Below are 12,285 nucleotides of genomic sequence, written 5' to 3'. Positions count from 1 at the left end.
AATTTGTTTTGAAACAAAAAATCATGAGGCCGGTATTTTTAATTTTTAAACTTTTTTTTAAAAATAACATTTAAAATTTTCTGGTATAATTAAAAATTATTTCAAGACACGGCAGAAAATAAATTAAAAGGTTTGGAGGTTCGTTGCGAACTCCATAGTAAACAAAACTGGGTTCAAGAGTGACATTAACTTCAACTATACAGAAATTTAATTGATTACGAGGAGGCATTTCTTATGTAAATAAATTATGTATATTAAGTAACAGCATAATGATTGAATTATTATTGTATTTTCCATAATACAATGTTGGTTATTAAATATGAAAATTTTATGTGTTTTAATAATGATAATTATTTCAAACGAAAAACAATTAGTACTTAGATATTGCAACTATTAAATTTTCATGTTGAATTTGCTATAACATTTACTACGCTTATTTTTGCTTCAAAGTAAGCCAATTATTTTTTCACTTTAAACCATTACATGAAATAAGTAGGTAAATAGCAATGACAAGTTTTTTGAAAGTACCTTTTAGTTGAAAAGTTCAAGACTTTAGGTCAAAAGTCACGGATACCCTTTTTTCTGTGTAATGTTTAAATAACATAAAGTAAGCGTTTTTTAATTAAACATTTTGAAGAGTTTATAAATGTTGAAAAATTTTACTTACTATGAATTGGGGCACACATTACTATTGAATTTGTCATTTTGTTAAAATCTTTTCAAATTAAAAGTGAATATTACTTTTCGGGATAATAAGGTTAAATAGAGTAACAGACGTTTTTCATCGTGAAATTAATAATTTTTTATTCAATTATGCTGTGATATAATGAATAAGCGATATGATTCATGAGAGAAAGTTATAACATTCCAATTAAACATTAAATTTTTGCTTCATACTCACAACTCTAAATGCTCGCAAGTATTATTTTTAAAGATAATTCAACTACGATCATGACTTTTCAGAATTCGTTCATCAATTCCAGAGTCGCTTATGCATTTAGAATAATTATTGCATATAGTTTATACAAAATTCGCTTCAATTAAATGTGCTTGACTAATGTACGAATTGTTTTTTATTGTAAGTATATAAGTTCTATAATCATCATCGAGTTATAAAAAATTTCGATCAAAGGTCTTCTCATGTACCGTTCCTCGTTTCATAATATAAATGCAATTTTCTCGAAAACATTTTGTCAAACAGACGTACTTATTGAGTTGACAAATTCATACGAAGCAAGCTTGCGCGTATGATTAGTGTAATGAATGCGTGTACAGTTTTGCATTTTCATCTCATAAATTCAATCATATATTCAAATGGTTTATACGTACTCATTAAAACAAAAATATATTTATATTATCAGAACCATCTTCAGACAATTTCGCTAATTACTTATATCGAGCAAAGCTATTTTCAGTGCTAACGTCCTTTTATAACATTTTCATAAAACACATGAAATTTTGATCATAACTATACAAAATTCGGAGAATATCATTTCTTAATAATTTTTAGACCCGAACACTAGCGCTAGATTGAACTAATATAACAAACAATAATGAGTAATAATACTTATAAAGAGGCACGTAATAGTAGAAATAAATACGTAACATTCTATTAGTTTATTTTCTCATTTAAATTGCACGAATGAACTTTCTTATAATATCGGTTTACTTTTAAAACAGATTAGTTATGATCTGTAATTAAATATATTTATCGTTAAATATTTCGATTGATAAAACCTATTCTATCTGCCAGCAGCTACATTTTTTAGATTCTATATAATTACACTTACATAAATAATAGTTTATTATTATTTACAAACAATTAAAATATTTTCATTATATTACGAGACATATCACGAGGAATCAAGAACTTTATCTTCCACAATGGTACGCATAAGTTTCGGAGTTTAAAAAAAAGTCGCTTCATATATAACTTTTTGCCTATTTGTAGCGCTGTCTAACTTACACTTACGTACATCATAATGTTTATAATAACATCTCAGCAGTACATGCACATCCGTATTAATATAAAATACAAATAATAAATTAATATAAAAGCTTTATTTGCATTCGATTAGCTACTATCCGATTTTCTACGTTAGTAGTTTATGTGTAGGAATTTTTAGGAAGTTTTTCCTCATATAAAATCTACTTTTTTATACAGTGCAGTAAAACACAATGGTTTGGTTGTCTGGCAAGGTCTTATTGGGCGGTAGAAAGCTTCTGTTACCTGATATCGATGGATATTTTAATGCATGCGCTTCTGGAGACTTCTGTAAGTAAAAAAATAAAAAACATATATTAACATAAAGCTTTTAAAGTATCACAAATAAAAATATATGTAAATAGAATAAATAAAATTAATTATGAAAAACATAATGAAACCAACCTGAATACAAATAATGGCTGCAGCCTCAGCCGGGCACGGGTCTAACTTCAATCCTTTCGAACATTCAGCTTTTTTAGCTTCCGGTTTAGCCGGGGCATTTCTTTTCAGTCTCGTCCTAATCCCACCGATAAACGTCGAAAAAGTACCCTCTTCTTCGTCTTTCTTCTTGTCTTTTTTTCTCGGAGTGATAACTTTGCATTCGCCGTCGAATTGCACGCTCTTTTTCCTCTCCGACTTGGGTTGGTTGGCAACGACGTTTTTCAAACAAGGCGTCGGGACGTGATCCACAACCTTACTTTTGCTTTTCGTATTCTCCACTGCTTTGTCATTTTTCTTCTTTTTATCGGGTAGCAATTGCAAATTGGGCAATTTGCTTTTAACCTTTTCACCAGATTTGATGGATTTTTTATCGCTGCCTTGCTGCAGCTTTTTGTATTCTTTGGCGAGCTCGTGCTTGCGCCTACTAAAGGCGCTTTCTTCCATTTTATATACAGTGCTCAGCTCGCTATGAATCTCGTAATACATAACGAAATTTTTTACACTACCGGGAGCTATGGATATAGACTCGCTGGATTGGTCATTGCAGTCTACGGTTGCCATGGCCTTATTGTCGTTATCACTACGCTGAGAATTGAGAGTTTCATCGATTATGGCACTCGGTACGTCCGGTATCGGATCGGTACCTCTGCTCTCAGTCGCTACTGCAGGTTTCTTCGATCGAGAACGTAAGCTAGTAGTAGTTTTCTGAACAAAGATTTCCGTTGCGTCGGGGGCTACATCAGTCTTTTGTGTCACTGAATTTATCGGAGGTGTGTCTTTTTGCGTCTCTTCCGAACTAATCGGTAGATTATCGACTAGATTTTTGACCGATTTCAGTTTAATCGATTCGAAGTTCGTCAAGAGCTCGTTCAGCATGTCGCTTCTAGCTTCTCCAACTGATTTATTACCGCTTGGTAACGTTTCCATTTTGTTCTGGGAATTTGGCGGCGCGCCAGTTTCTTTTAATGTAATCTTCTTGCTGTTGTTACTTGGCACTGCTTCATCTGTGACTAAAATTGCATCAGACAACTGTTCAGAGTTTTGCTCGTCCGTCGTAAAAGGAGTTGGTGCCGGTTTAGGGTGAGTGGCTATCACTTCACAGTTTGCACTTTTCTCCGTCAACGAGTTTTTTTCAAAATTATGATCGTCCAACATAGTATTTAGAAATACATTCCGACGTATACTTTCTGACAACCCTTGTTCTTCTTTCAAAACTGATTGTATCTCGGAATTTTCTGGATTTTCTGATGAATTAGTTTGCTCATTTTTAATATCACTGCTTGTCTCGTTACATTTGAGATCATCAATAATTTCTTTAATGTCGCATTCATTATCTGATTTTACATCATCTACTGTATCATCGATATATTGTTCCCAATCTTCATCATCGTTTAATAAATGGTAAAGCGATGGATGAATATATATTTTATTTTCACTTTTATTAACACAATCTATGCAACTTTTATTTTCTTCCACTTTTTTATTCGGCTTAATTTGTTCTTCGGGCGCATCATCAGTTTCCAATGATAATTTTAGTATATTGTCAACTTCATCCCTTACATCCACTGTACCGCTAATATCTTGTTCACTATCTTTTTCTGCATCAACGTATAACTCACCATAACGAGATTTTTCGACTTTTGGACCAAGTTGAAATTGTATTTTAGGCTCGATTTTATTATCTGCCAACACTTCTGAATTTTCATTAAAATTTTTATCATCGCAAGAGTCATTTTCCAAATCACTTACGTCATCATCTGTTACTTCAGTCAATTTGACCGTCGAACGTTCAGCTTCGGCAAATTTTTTTTCAAAGAAATCTTTGTATGTTATTCCGTCGTCCATAAGATCAGCATCGGGAGTAGATGTACTCGGAGATTCTACGACAAATCGAACTCTCGTTGCCGTCCTCTCAGTCGAAACATCTTCAAGGGAAGTGAAATCTTTAGAAAATAAGTCTGGTCTGGCATTCATTCGGTTGCTACGATCGATGTAATCTTCAAATATATGAGCACCTGAATGTTGTTCTTCTTCCGATTTATCTATGGTATCGTCATCGAGCGATAATCCCCAACTACCGAGATTTTTTTGAAACGGCTTATCGGTCGTTGTTATGCAAAAATAAAATTCCTCCCTTTCACTACTGAATTGCATATTCGGTAAACTTGTGCTCTCTGTTGGAAGGGAGATTTCTTCTACTACCTCTGTTTCCTTCAAATCAGACTTAATTTCCAAAGACTTGTGGTTGTTAACGTTCTTTTCTATAAGACTCTCTTGAGCTGTTAAAGATTTCTCCATAACAGATTCATAATCTTCTAACGTAAATAATAGCGGCGGGTAAGGACTCGGTTCTCGAGACGAGATAAATGGCGAATTAACTCGGCTGATTTGCACATCATTTCGAATCGAATTTTCTGCATGTTTATTTCTTGGACTACGTTGTGGTTTACTAGGTGCTACTTTTACTGGACAACTTATCAAACTATTACTTCCTGTCGAATCCAAGCTTTCGGGTGCGTACTGTAGACTACTTGAACCAGTGCTAGATGAATGACCTTCGTTTGGATGAAACGACGTCGTTGTTCTTCCTATTTTTTGCGAGGCAGCTGGAGGAAGTGCAGGAGCTGGTCGGCGTTTTGACCCAGAACTCGAAAATTGTGATTTTATTGGAAGCGAAATTGGTTCCTTTGGTCGAGCTTTATTTTTTTTACGACGAGGTGGTACTGGCGGCGTTGGTAATACTGCGTCTGCGTGACAAAATTCCATTTTTGTAACTTTGATTATTTTAATTATGTGCACATATTGTTTTACAATAATTTTTTAAGAAATTTAACTAGAAACACTCGACGTTTTTTCAGTATTATTACGCGAAACAGTATGATTTTGAATTTCTTTTGTAAGCGCGGAGGAAAATAGTGTAAATGAGAGCTTGCGCGAGAGTCAACTGTTTGCAACACTCTAAAGCCGATGCCGTATAAGTGACATTCGACCTCCCACGCCACTCGCACGTTTTCTAACGGTCAATAGTAAAGATTGAAAATTCAGAAGTGGAGGTCGAATGTTAAGATCATGTATAATTGCTGCGTCGCAAGATATTGCAAGTGTATGCAACGAATCCAAAGAAAATTTTAGATATTTTTGCCAATCAAAAAAAGGTCGACTTTATCATTTTCAAATAACTGTGGATCATATTTATAAGAATTTTTCGGTAAATTAATTGTAATTAATTTTTTGTTTAGATTACATAAAAAAATAAACGAGTGTTAATATTTTAAAATATTATAAGATGCGTCATTTATAAATAATCCTACATTAATGAATTAAAAAATGCCTTGGATTTGAAAATCAACGAAGCATTTATCTGCAATAGACAAAGGCTTCTTTAAATGGATGACTATAATTTGATTAGTAATTATAAGAGTTGGCGGTCTCTGCCCTCACACTATTTTTTATCTATAGACTTAATTGTTTCAACAACCTAATAATCTATTTTATAAGTCGAGGACTATCTTTCCGAACCAATTAATCGTTCAAGCATTAACGAGAGGAGGTTGAGATGCAATAATCCACTTACATATTAAATAAAAACTTGCTGATTGTTGACGTGACTAATGTCCAAGTCCTCCAAAGTTAAAAGCCTACTAACGGAGTGGATCCCTTCCGTGTCATCGATGTCCGGTACATAAAGACTATTTACATTGTGATTTCCCATTGCACTAGATGCTGCGCTACTGTAAGCACTTGACGTGTTTTGAACAGATGCGACGTCTCCGAGCTTTTGTAGCCATTTAGTAGATGTCATCGACGAAGATTCTCTTTCCGACGATACGCCGAATTTCAAATTCCTTCAAAGTTATAAAACAATGTTAAATGATGACTTCAAATGTTTGTTTAATCAATGCTTACTGTAAATAACTATTTTTCATTGGCTCCGATAAATCATCGTCAGGGCTATCTGTCAGTAGCGCTGGACAAGGTAAAGATACTACTTGCGATAAGACTAATTCAACAGTTTCGGAGGTACTTTGTAGCATCTTCAACGCGTCTTCATACCTAAGATTAAGTAAACTCTGTCCATTTATAGCTACGATTCTATCGCCTGAAATGTGCAAAAAAAGAAGAAAACGTTAAATTCAACAAATCGATAGCAGTGGGATAAATTGTAACGGTATACCGACCGAACGTAAGCTCACCTTTATTAACGTTCCCAGCCATATCGGCGGAGCCACCGACCGAGACCGCCTGCACGTAGACGCCGCTGTCGTTACCCTCGGTCACTTGGAGCCCGATGCTGCCGCCGTGACCTCGCTGAAGCTTTATCGTGCGCAGAACCCGCTCCTCCGCGAACGAGAGCTCATCGAGCCTCGCTAACAGAGAATTCGACATTGTCTCGTCGGGTATGCAGAAGGGCTCGTCCGTCGCTCTGATATCTGCATCTGATAAATCATCGCTATCGTTACATTTTGTTATCAATGAGCGGAGAGGCGGTGCTGCAATGGTTTTTATATTTTTGTTAATTAGCATTAGCGTGCGTGCAAGCAAATAAGCAATCGATGGGTGTGTCTGTGAGGTATTAGAGTAAGCAAATAAATGTTTCCAAGTGATTTTCTTACTTAATACGTAGGCTTCGGGTAAAGGAGATTCCGTCGATTTGGCTGACGCTGAGTCGGATTGCAAAGACCTGAGCTCCAGATCGTCATTAAGATTCAAACGGCGTTTATCCATCGAAGTAGAATACATCGATCTATTTTCCACTTTCACAACTTCCAAGCGCTGTGGCATCTTCGATAAATTACGATTTCTACTCTGATTGTAGTTATAATTGCCATTTGAACTCTGTTGGTTAATAGAGCACAATGAGTTTAAAATACTTATGCAGTGCTATATTGAAAAACAAGGAAAATCTTTACCATGTGAGGAAGCCTTTGAACCTCGACGACTTTCCAGGCCTCGTTTTCAGGTACTGTGTATTCAATTTTTTTCGGCAGTCCCGATTTGTTGATCGCAGCGTACAGAGCCTCAGGGTTTTCAATTTTTTCATCGGACTTTTGAGTCTTGGATTGAGAAAAAGAAGACTTCTTCGGCATCGAGTAAATGAAATCTTCTTTTTCCTGGCCATTCGTCATTCGATCCTCGATGTAGTTATATATCCTATCGATCTCGTGGTGCTCGAGCACTTTCAGTCCGTTGGAAACGTTCGTCGAGAGTATGTTTCTGTTTACCGTCAAAGTGTGGTCGTTTTCGTCTTCGGTATCGCGAGCCTCGCCTTCGGGTTCGAGGCGTTTGTTGACTTGGCCTCCGTTGCCGTTAATGTTACTCTCGGCATCGTCGAACGTATCGATGTGGTTTCCATTGGAGAGCTTGATATCGTCGGATTCTTTAAATGGATTCTCGTTTTCTTTGTTTTGCTGCTCCTCGAGTCGAGGTTTTTCCAACTTGTGTTGTTTTTCCGCGTCGGCGAAGGTAATTTTTGTTTTTGCACTCTCCGGTCTCATCTTTGGCTTCGGGGAATTTGGTTCAACGATTAAAGGCACTCCGAAATCTAAAAATAAGTAAAAGCAACGATGTATCTCAATTCAATTACACGACTGATGACTTAAATTACAAACCTTTTACTAATCCTTGTAAAGAAGTTAACTCCGAGCGCAGCTTCAAGAAAAATTGATGGTGCAAAGAAGTTAGTTTGAAAGCATAGAAGCTCCTGAACAAAAAATAATCAACGTTAATCGAATCAAACGTTTTAATGGCATAAAAAGCGAACGCCACCAAACACTTATATAAGTTGTAAACTTACTTTCGATGATCCATTTTTAACTTAAACTTGAAACGTTTGCCACCTATTTTCGTATGAACGATCAAATAATTTTTGCCATAACTCAGCGTCTGGATATCCTTCCAGTCGAATCTAGACATTTCTACTCTTTCTCGCAGCCGGGCTCCGCGCTCAAAAACTTTTAAGCCTTGCGAGTGCACGGCAAGCCACACATCACTGTCGCCTTTTTTCGGCTTAGCGGTTTTGGCTTTGTTTTTATTGTTATTCGACGATTTGTCATTTTCGCTTTCGTTTGCTTTCTTCGCCGCGTAAATGTCGTCCATCACGCTCGACGGACTTCGAGATAACATGATTTTTTGCTCGTCCGTGTAAGAACTGCGCTGAAAGTATTGCTCGCGAGCTCCGGTATTGCTGAATTCGATTTTTCCATAAATCTGATAGTCCGAGTTCTTGTCGAGCTCGTAGATATTTTCGTTCTCGGCTATTTGCTGCAGTGGTTGATCGTCGCTCTGAAATCAAATCGAAACGTAAAGTAAGCCCGTTTAGCGCTTTCGTTTTACGTCGTGGCCGTCGTCGAGAATTACCTTTTGCTGGCTGTTCGTCTCGGCGCACTTCTTCTGCTTGGCGATAATTTTATTGAATTCCTTCGCGTCAACGGTCGCGGTGTAATAGTGAGCCCCGTAGTCAGGCAAACATTGCGCGTGTGAAATGAACATCTCCTCGGCTTTGCTCGGATCGAGACCGCGACGCTCGAAATGTGCTTGCTGCAGTCGTTTTCGTAGCGCCTCGCCGCTATCGGGTAACTGGGGGTGCCGATATTTTTGCTCTTCCGAGTTCAGTATCAGCGATTCTGGGACGTAATGTTCCAAAAGGAAGTAATCGCTACAGCCGTGCTCCTGAAAATAGAAATGTAAGTTATAATATTTGTATAGATTTATCTACTTTATGAACAATGATTGAAATACCGCCGCCAGTTTTTCAACAAAATTAATTTACAACACTCAATTTGAGAATCCCAAAAATGTTATAAAATATATTTGAGTATGCTTTTCCAAGTAATTTTGAACCTTTTTGTTTTTCAACTCAGGTATTGTATAAGTTAATGAAAAATTTAAATCGAAAGTTTTAATTCTAGATTATTTTGCTACCGCGTTACATACATTAATCGTAACAATTCAGGCAAATAAATTGTTAATGAATTAAATAGAAAATACATTTTAATAGCACTGCGGTAGAATAGAAATTTGAGTAAGAGTGCAAGTAAAATATTTAACTTACGTTAACACTGTAGTCTCCGAATTCCGCTTGCAGAGCTAGACCAGCTAAATTTATCAACTGAGCCAGAGGGCACACAAACTGCTGCTCTAATATGCAACGTCTGATTTGCAAATAAAGCATGTGCTTGGAAATCCAACTCCTGAAAAACGAATGTTTAAACATATTTTTGGTCGCTGTCACCACGCGGTGTCGTCGCAATGTACTAATAAATATTTGATTTTGCATCTGGCCATTTACCTGATTCCTCGAAGCGAAGGTAAGAAGAAGCGCAGTCTCAAGTATAACATGAACGTAGTTGGAAGACCCAGTGATATTTTATTTTTACCGCTACTCGCCCAACCCGGTGGCGCGACCTTATTTAATTTCGTTTCCGATGGCAGCATTGCGAAATCCCCCGCGAGTAAAGCCGCAAGACCAAGAGTGAAGTTTTCTTCTAGACCTTCTGATTGCACCAAGACCTGGTAATAATATATTTTGTATTCTAATAAATCTGATGTATTACACATTTTAATGAGGAAAGTATAATTATGCATAGAAAAGCCAAGTGCTTATCTATTTGTGCCATACTCTAGAAATTTACAGAAGGAATAATTACAAGCATGAACGATTCTGAAAGTTTTCGATGCACTTCGTTCGTTCTATCGATTGCAGGCACTCGATCGCGAGTTAATTAGTTTGATTTAAATAAGCATTCGATCTTTTTTTTTCTATCAATTTTTATATAATCAAGGCAAAAATGAACTTTTATTGTAATGTAAAAAAAACCCTTACCTGAAATAATTCACCAGCCGTGACTTTTTGAGGATCGCATGTCACCTCGATGCGTTGCCCAGTTAGAAGAATAACCGTCAATCGGCCCATATTATTAATCTGCAAATAATGCCAAGGAATTCGATTTAATTAGATAATATTGGAAAATTTTTAATCCACGGAATCCCGGATAAACTATGCCCTGCACTTTTAAGGATTACTTTGTTAAAATGTGCACAGCATTTTGTCGTTGAAAATGAATTTTTTCGATGAATTGAAAATTTACGGAATTTCCTGCTAGGCTCACTCACCTTAAAATCTCCCACGGTTAGTAATTTGGCTGGTTGATTTGCTCGTACAACAAACTCAGGACCGACGCAATGCGTTTTATTAAATGACGCCGCTGGTCCATTAACCGTTCTATAAAGTCGGGATGGGGCTCTCTGAACGGCTTTGCTTTTAAGTGCTCGTGGTCCATTTTTGAAATCCCTACATGGAGTAAAAAATGAATTAAAATCTAACGGCCTCAACATGCATATCGATATTTTATTTATTTTCCGTGTCCAGAAACAGCTGGTCGAAAAACAATATCATGATTTAAAAAAAAATGTCAACGTTTATTTGGAATACACGTTGGAGAAAAAAAATCGGTTTTATTCATATAGCATTCTCACAGAAAATATTTGCAGATATGGCGTTGAAAAGCTGGGGAAAAATATATGCATCCGCAGCATCACGCACGAAATAAAAAACCAAGGCGTTAACGAACTACCGGATGTGGTTTAATTAAGCCTTAAGAGGCGCCTCTTTCTCTTTTGAATAACAGACAAAAACGCGTCTTTCAGATGTCATTTACTTTTTACTCATTTTTTCATGTTTCATGTTTCAAACTAGGTCTCTATATAAATGCACATACGTTTACATCTATAGGTATCATTTAATTATTTTGTATTTTCACGCTAGCACAACGTCGACTTGTGAATAAATAAGTGTACGCGCGTGACTGCTATTGACAAACACAGTATTCCTTTTGAATTTGCTCCAAAAGAAAAAAAAATCGAAATTCACTTGTATTATTCTTTTTTTTTTTGCTCCTTTATACATATTCAAGCATATTTCTGCGGAATGTGAATGATAAATGCCGGGAATAGTCGAACCGATGTACTAGAAAATTCATAGCATTCATAATAGAAAAAAAGGGCAAAGGCAATGCCAGAGTGTAGTACAGAAGCCTTACAGAGTTGTTGAATGATTGAATTCGTTATTCGCTTGGTCTAGGTACAATCAGATTTGAAGCAAAAATTCATTTCAATTAAGCTAACTAATAAAAGAGCAAAGGCGCTTTGAAGTTCATTAGTTACCTTGGTGGTTTTTGCTGCTTGGCTACCGCGACATCCTGAGCGCCGATGGCGTTGACAGCAGCCGTAGCAGCAGCAGTAGCAGCAGAAGCAGCTGCACTGGCGTGGGCTGCTTGAGCCTTTTTCAAGCTGGTAATTATTCGCGGGGGCTTGGGAGGTGGCGGCCCTCGCGGTGTACTGTAGGGGCTGCTGGCTTTGCTCTCAATTTGTTTTTGCCGCTCCGGGCTTTGTTCTTCGTCCGCCGCCACTGAGGTTGGCTGCGTTTGTTGATATTGTCGCTGGCTCGCTGCAGTAGTCCTGCTGTTATTTCCGTTTTGCGACGCTGACAACGATGCCGACTTGCCGGCTAATTCGTTCGACGTCGGTTTGTCGAATTCCCAAACTTTTTTTCCCTCGCGATCTTGGCGCGAGATCAAAGGAAACTGCGGACTGGAATGTTGACGCTGCAATAGGTTGCTGTTGGGCTTCGACGGCGTTGCGTACAGGTCCTGGGTTAGAAGTAACGTGGAATAATGCACAGTTAGTCTAATTGTGCTTCTAATAATGCCACTTACACGCGAGATTGGCTCTTCGAATATATATCTATGTATATCGAAGAGAAAGCGGTAAATATTTCGTGAGAATCTTTGTCAAGCTTCGGTAGTTCTGCTCCACGCGCCGAGCGCTCTATTATTCGCGAGAAGAAATTTCGTGAGCTG

General features: G+C 37.2%; 2 protein-coding genes across 5 annotated transcripts in view; both read right to left on the bottom strand.

Moving 5' to 3' along the window:
* Positions 1-783: 783 nt before the first annotated feature.
* Positions 784-5,356, bottom strand: LOC106650976. Its single transcript, XM_014369295.2, has 2 exons — positions 2,390-5,356; positions 784-2,273 (listed from the first exon to the last, which is right to left on the bottom strand). The coding sequence occupies exons 1-2, from the start codon at positions 5,192-5,194 to the stop codon at positions 2,157-2,159; spliced, it is 2,922 nt and encodes a 973-aa protein (XP_014224781.1). The 5' UTR covers positions 5,195-5,356; the 3' UTR covers positions 784-2,156.
* Positions 5,087-12,285, bottom strand: part of LOC106650778 — a 30,517-nt gene continuing 23,318 nt past the window's right edge. For 2 of the 4 annotated variants that reach the window (XM_023462340.1, XM_023462339.1), the window contains 14 exons: positions 11,591-12,075; positions 10,541-10,718; positions 10,251-10,349; positions 9,717-9,937; positions 9,480-9,618; positions 8,786-9,097; positions 8,223-8,710; positions 8,038-8,129; positions 7,339-7,970; positions 7,042-7,264; positions 6,622-6,918; positions 6,335-6,527; positions 6,003-6,273; positions 5,087-5,175 (listed from right to left, as the gene is read on the bottom strand). In XM_023462340.1, the coding sequence (XP_023318108.1) occupies positions 6,006-6,273; positions 6,335-6,527; positions 6,622-6,918; positions 7,042-7,264; positions 7,339-7,970; positions 8,038-8,129; positions 8,223-8,710; positions 8,786-9,097; positions 9,480-9,618; positions 9,717-9,937; positions 10,251-10,349; positions 10,541-10,718; positions 11,591-12,075 (3,627 nt within the window). In that variant the 3' untranslated portion in view covers positions 5,087-5,175; positions 6,003-6,005. Of the gene's footprint in view, positions 5,176-6,002; positions 6,274-6,334; positions 6,528-6,621; positions 6,919-7,041; positions 7,265-7,338; positions 7,971-8,037; positions 8,130-8,222; positions 8,711-8,785; positions 9,098-9,479; positions 9,619-9,716; positions 9,938-10,250; positions 10,350-10,540; positions 10,719-11,590; positions 12,076-12,285 lie in introns of those variants that run through there. The other 2 variants (XM_023462342.1, XM_023462343.1) reach the window with 2 other exon arrangements.

Source organism: Trichogramma pretiosum, unplaced genomic scaffold (genome assembly GCF_000599845.2).
Source record: "Trichogramma pretiosum strain Unisexual culture from Peru unplaced genomic scaffold, Tpre_2.0 scaffold3, whole genome shotgun sequence".
Classification (NCBI taxonomy): Eukaryota; Metazoa; Arthropoda; class Insecta; order Hymenoptera; family Trichogrammatidae; genus Trichogramma; species Trichogramma pretiosum.
Note: the sequence above shows the minus strand (reverse complement) of the source record. Positions and strands in the feature narration are given on the sequence as shown.

Excerpts from the sequence above, each read along its gene's own strand:
- LOC106650976 (XM_014369295.2), bottom strand. The coding sequence starts at position 5,194 with ATGGAATTTTGTCACGCAGACGCAGTATTACCAACGCCGCCAGTACCA. Across the intron at positions 2,274-2,389 it reads CAGCCATTATTTGTATTCAG|AAGTCTCCAGAAGCGCATGC; the intron begins GTTGGTTTCATT and ends TTTTACTTACAG.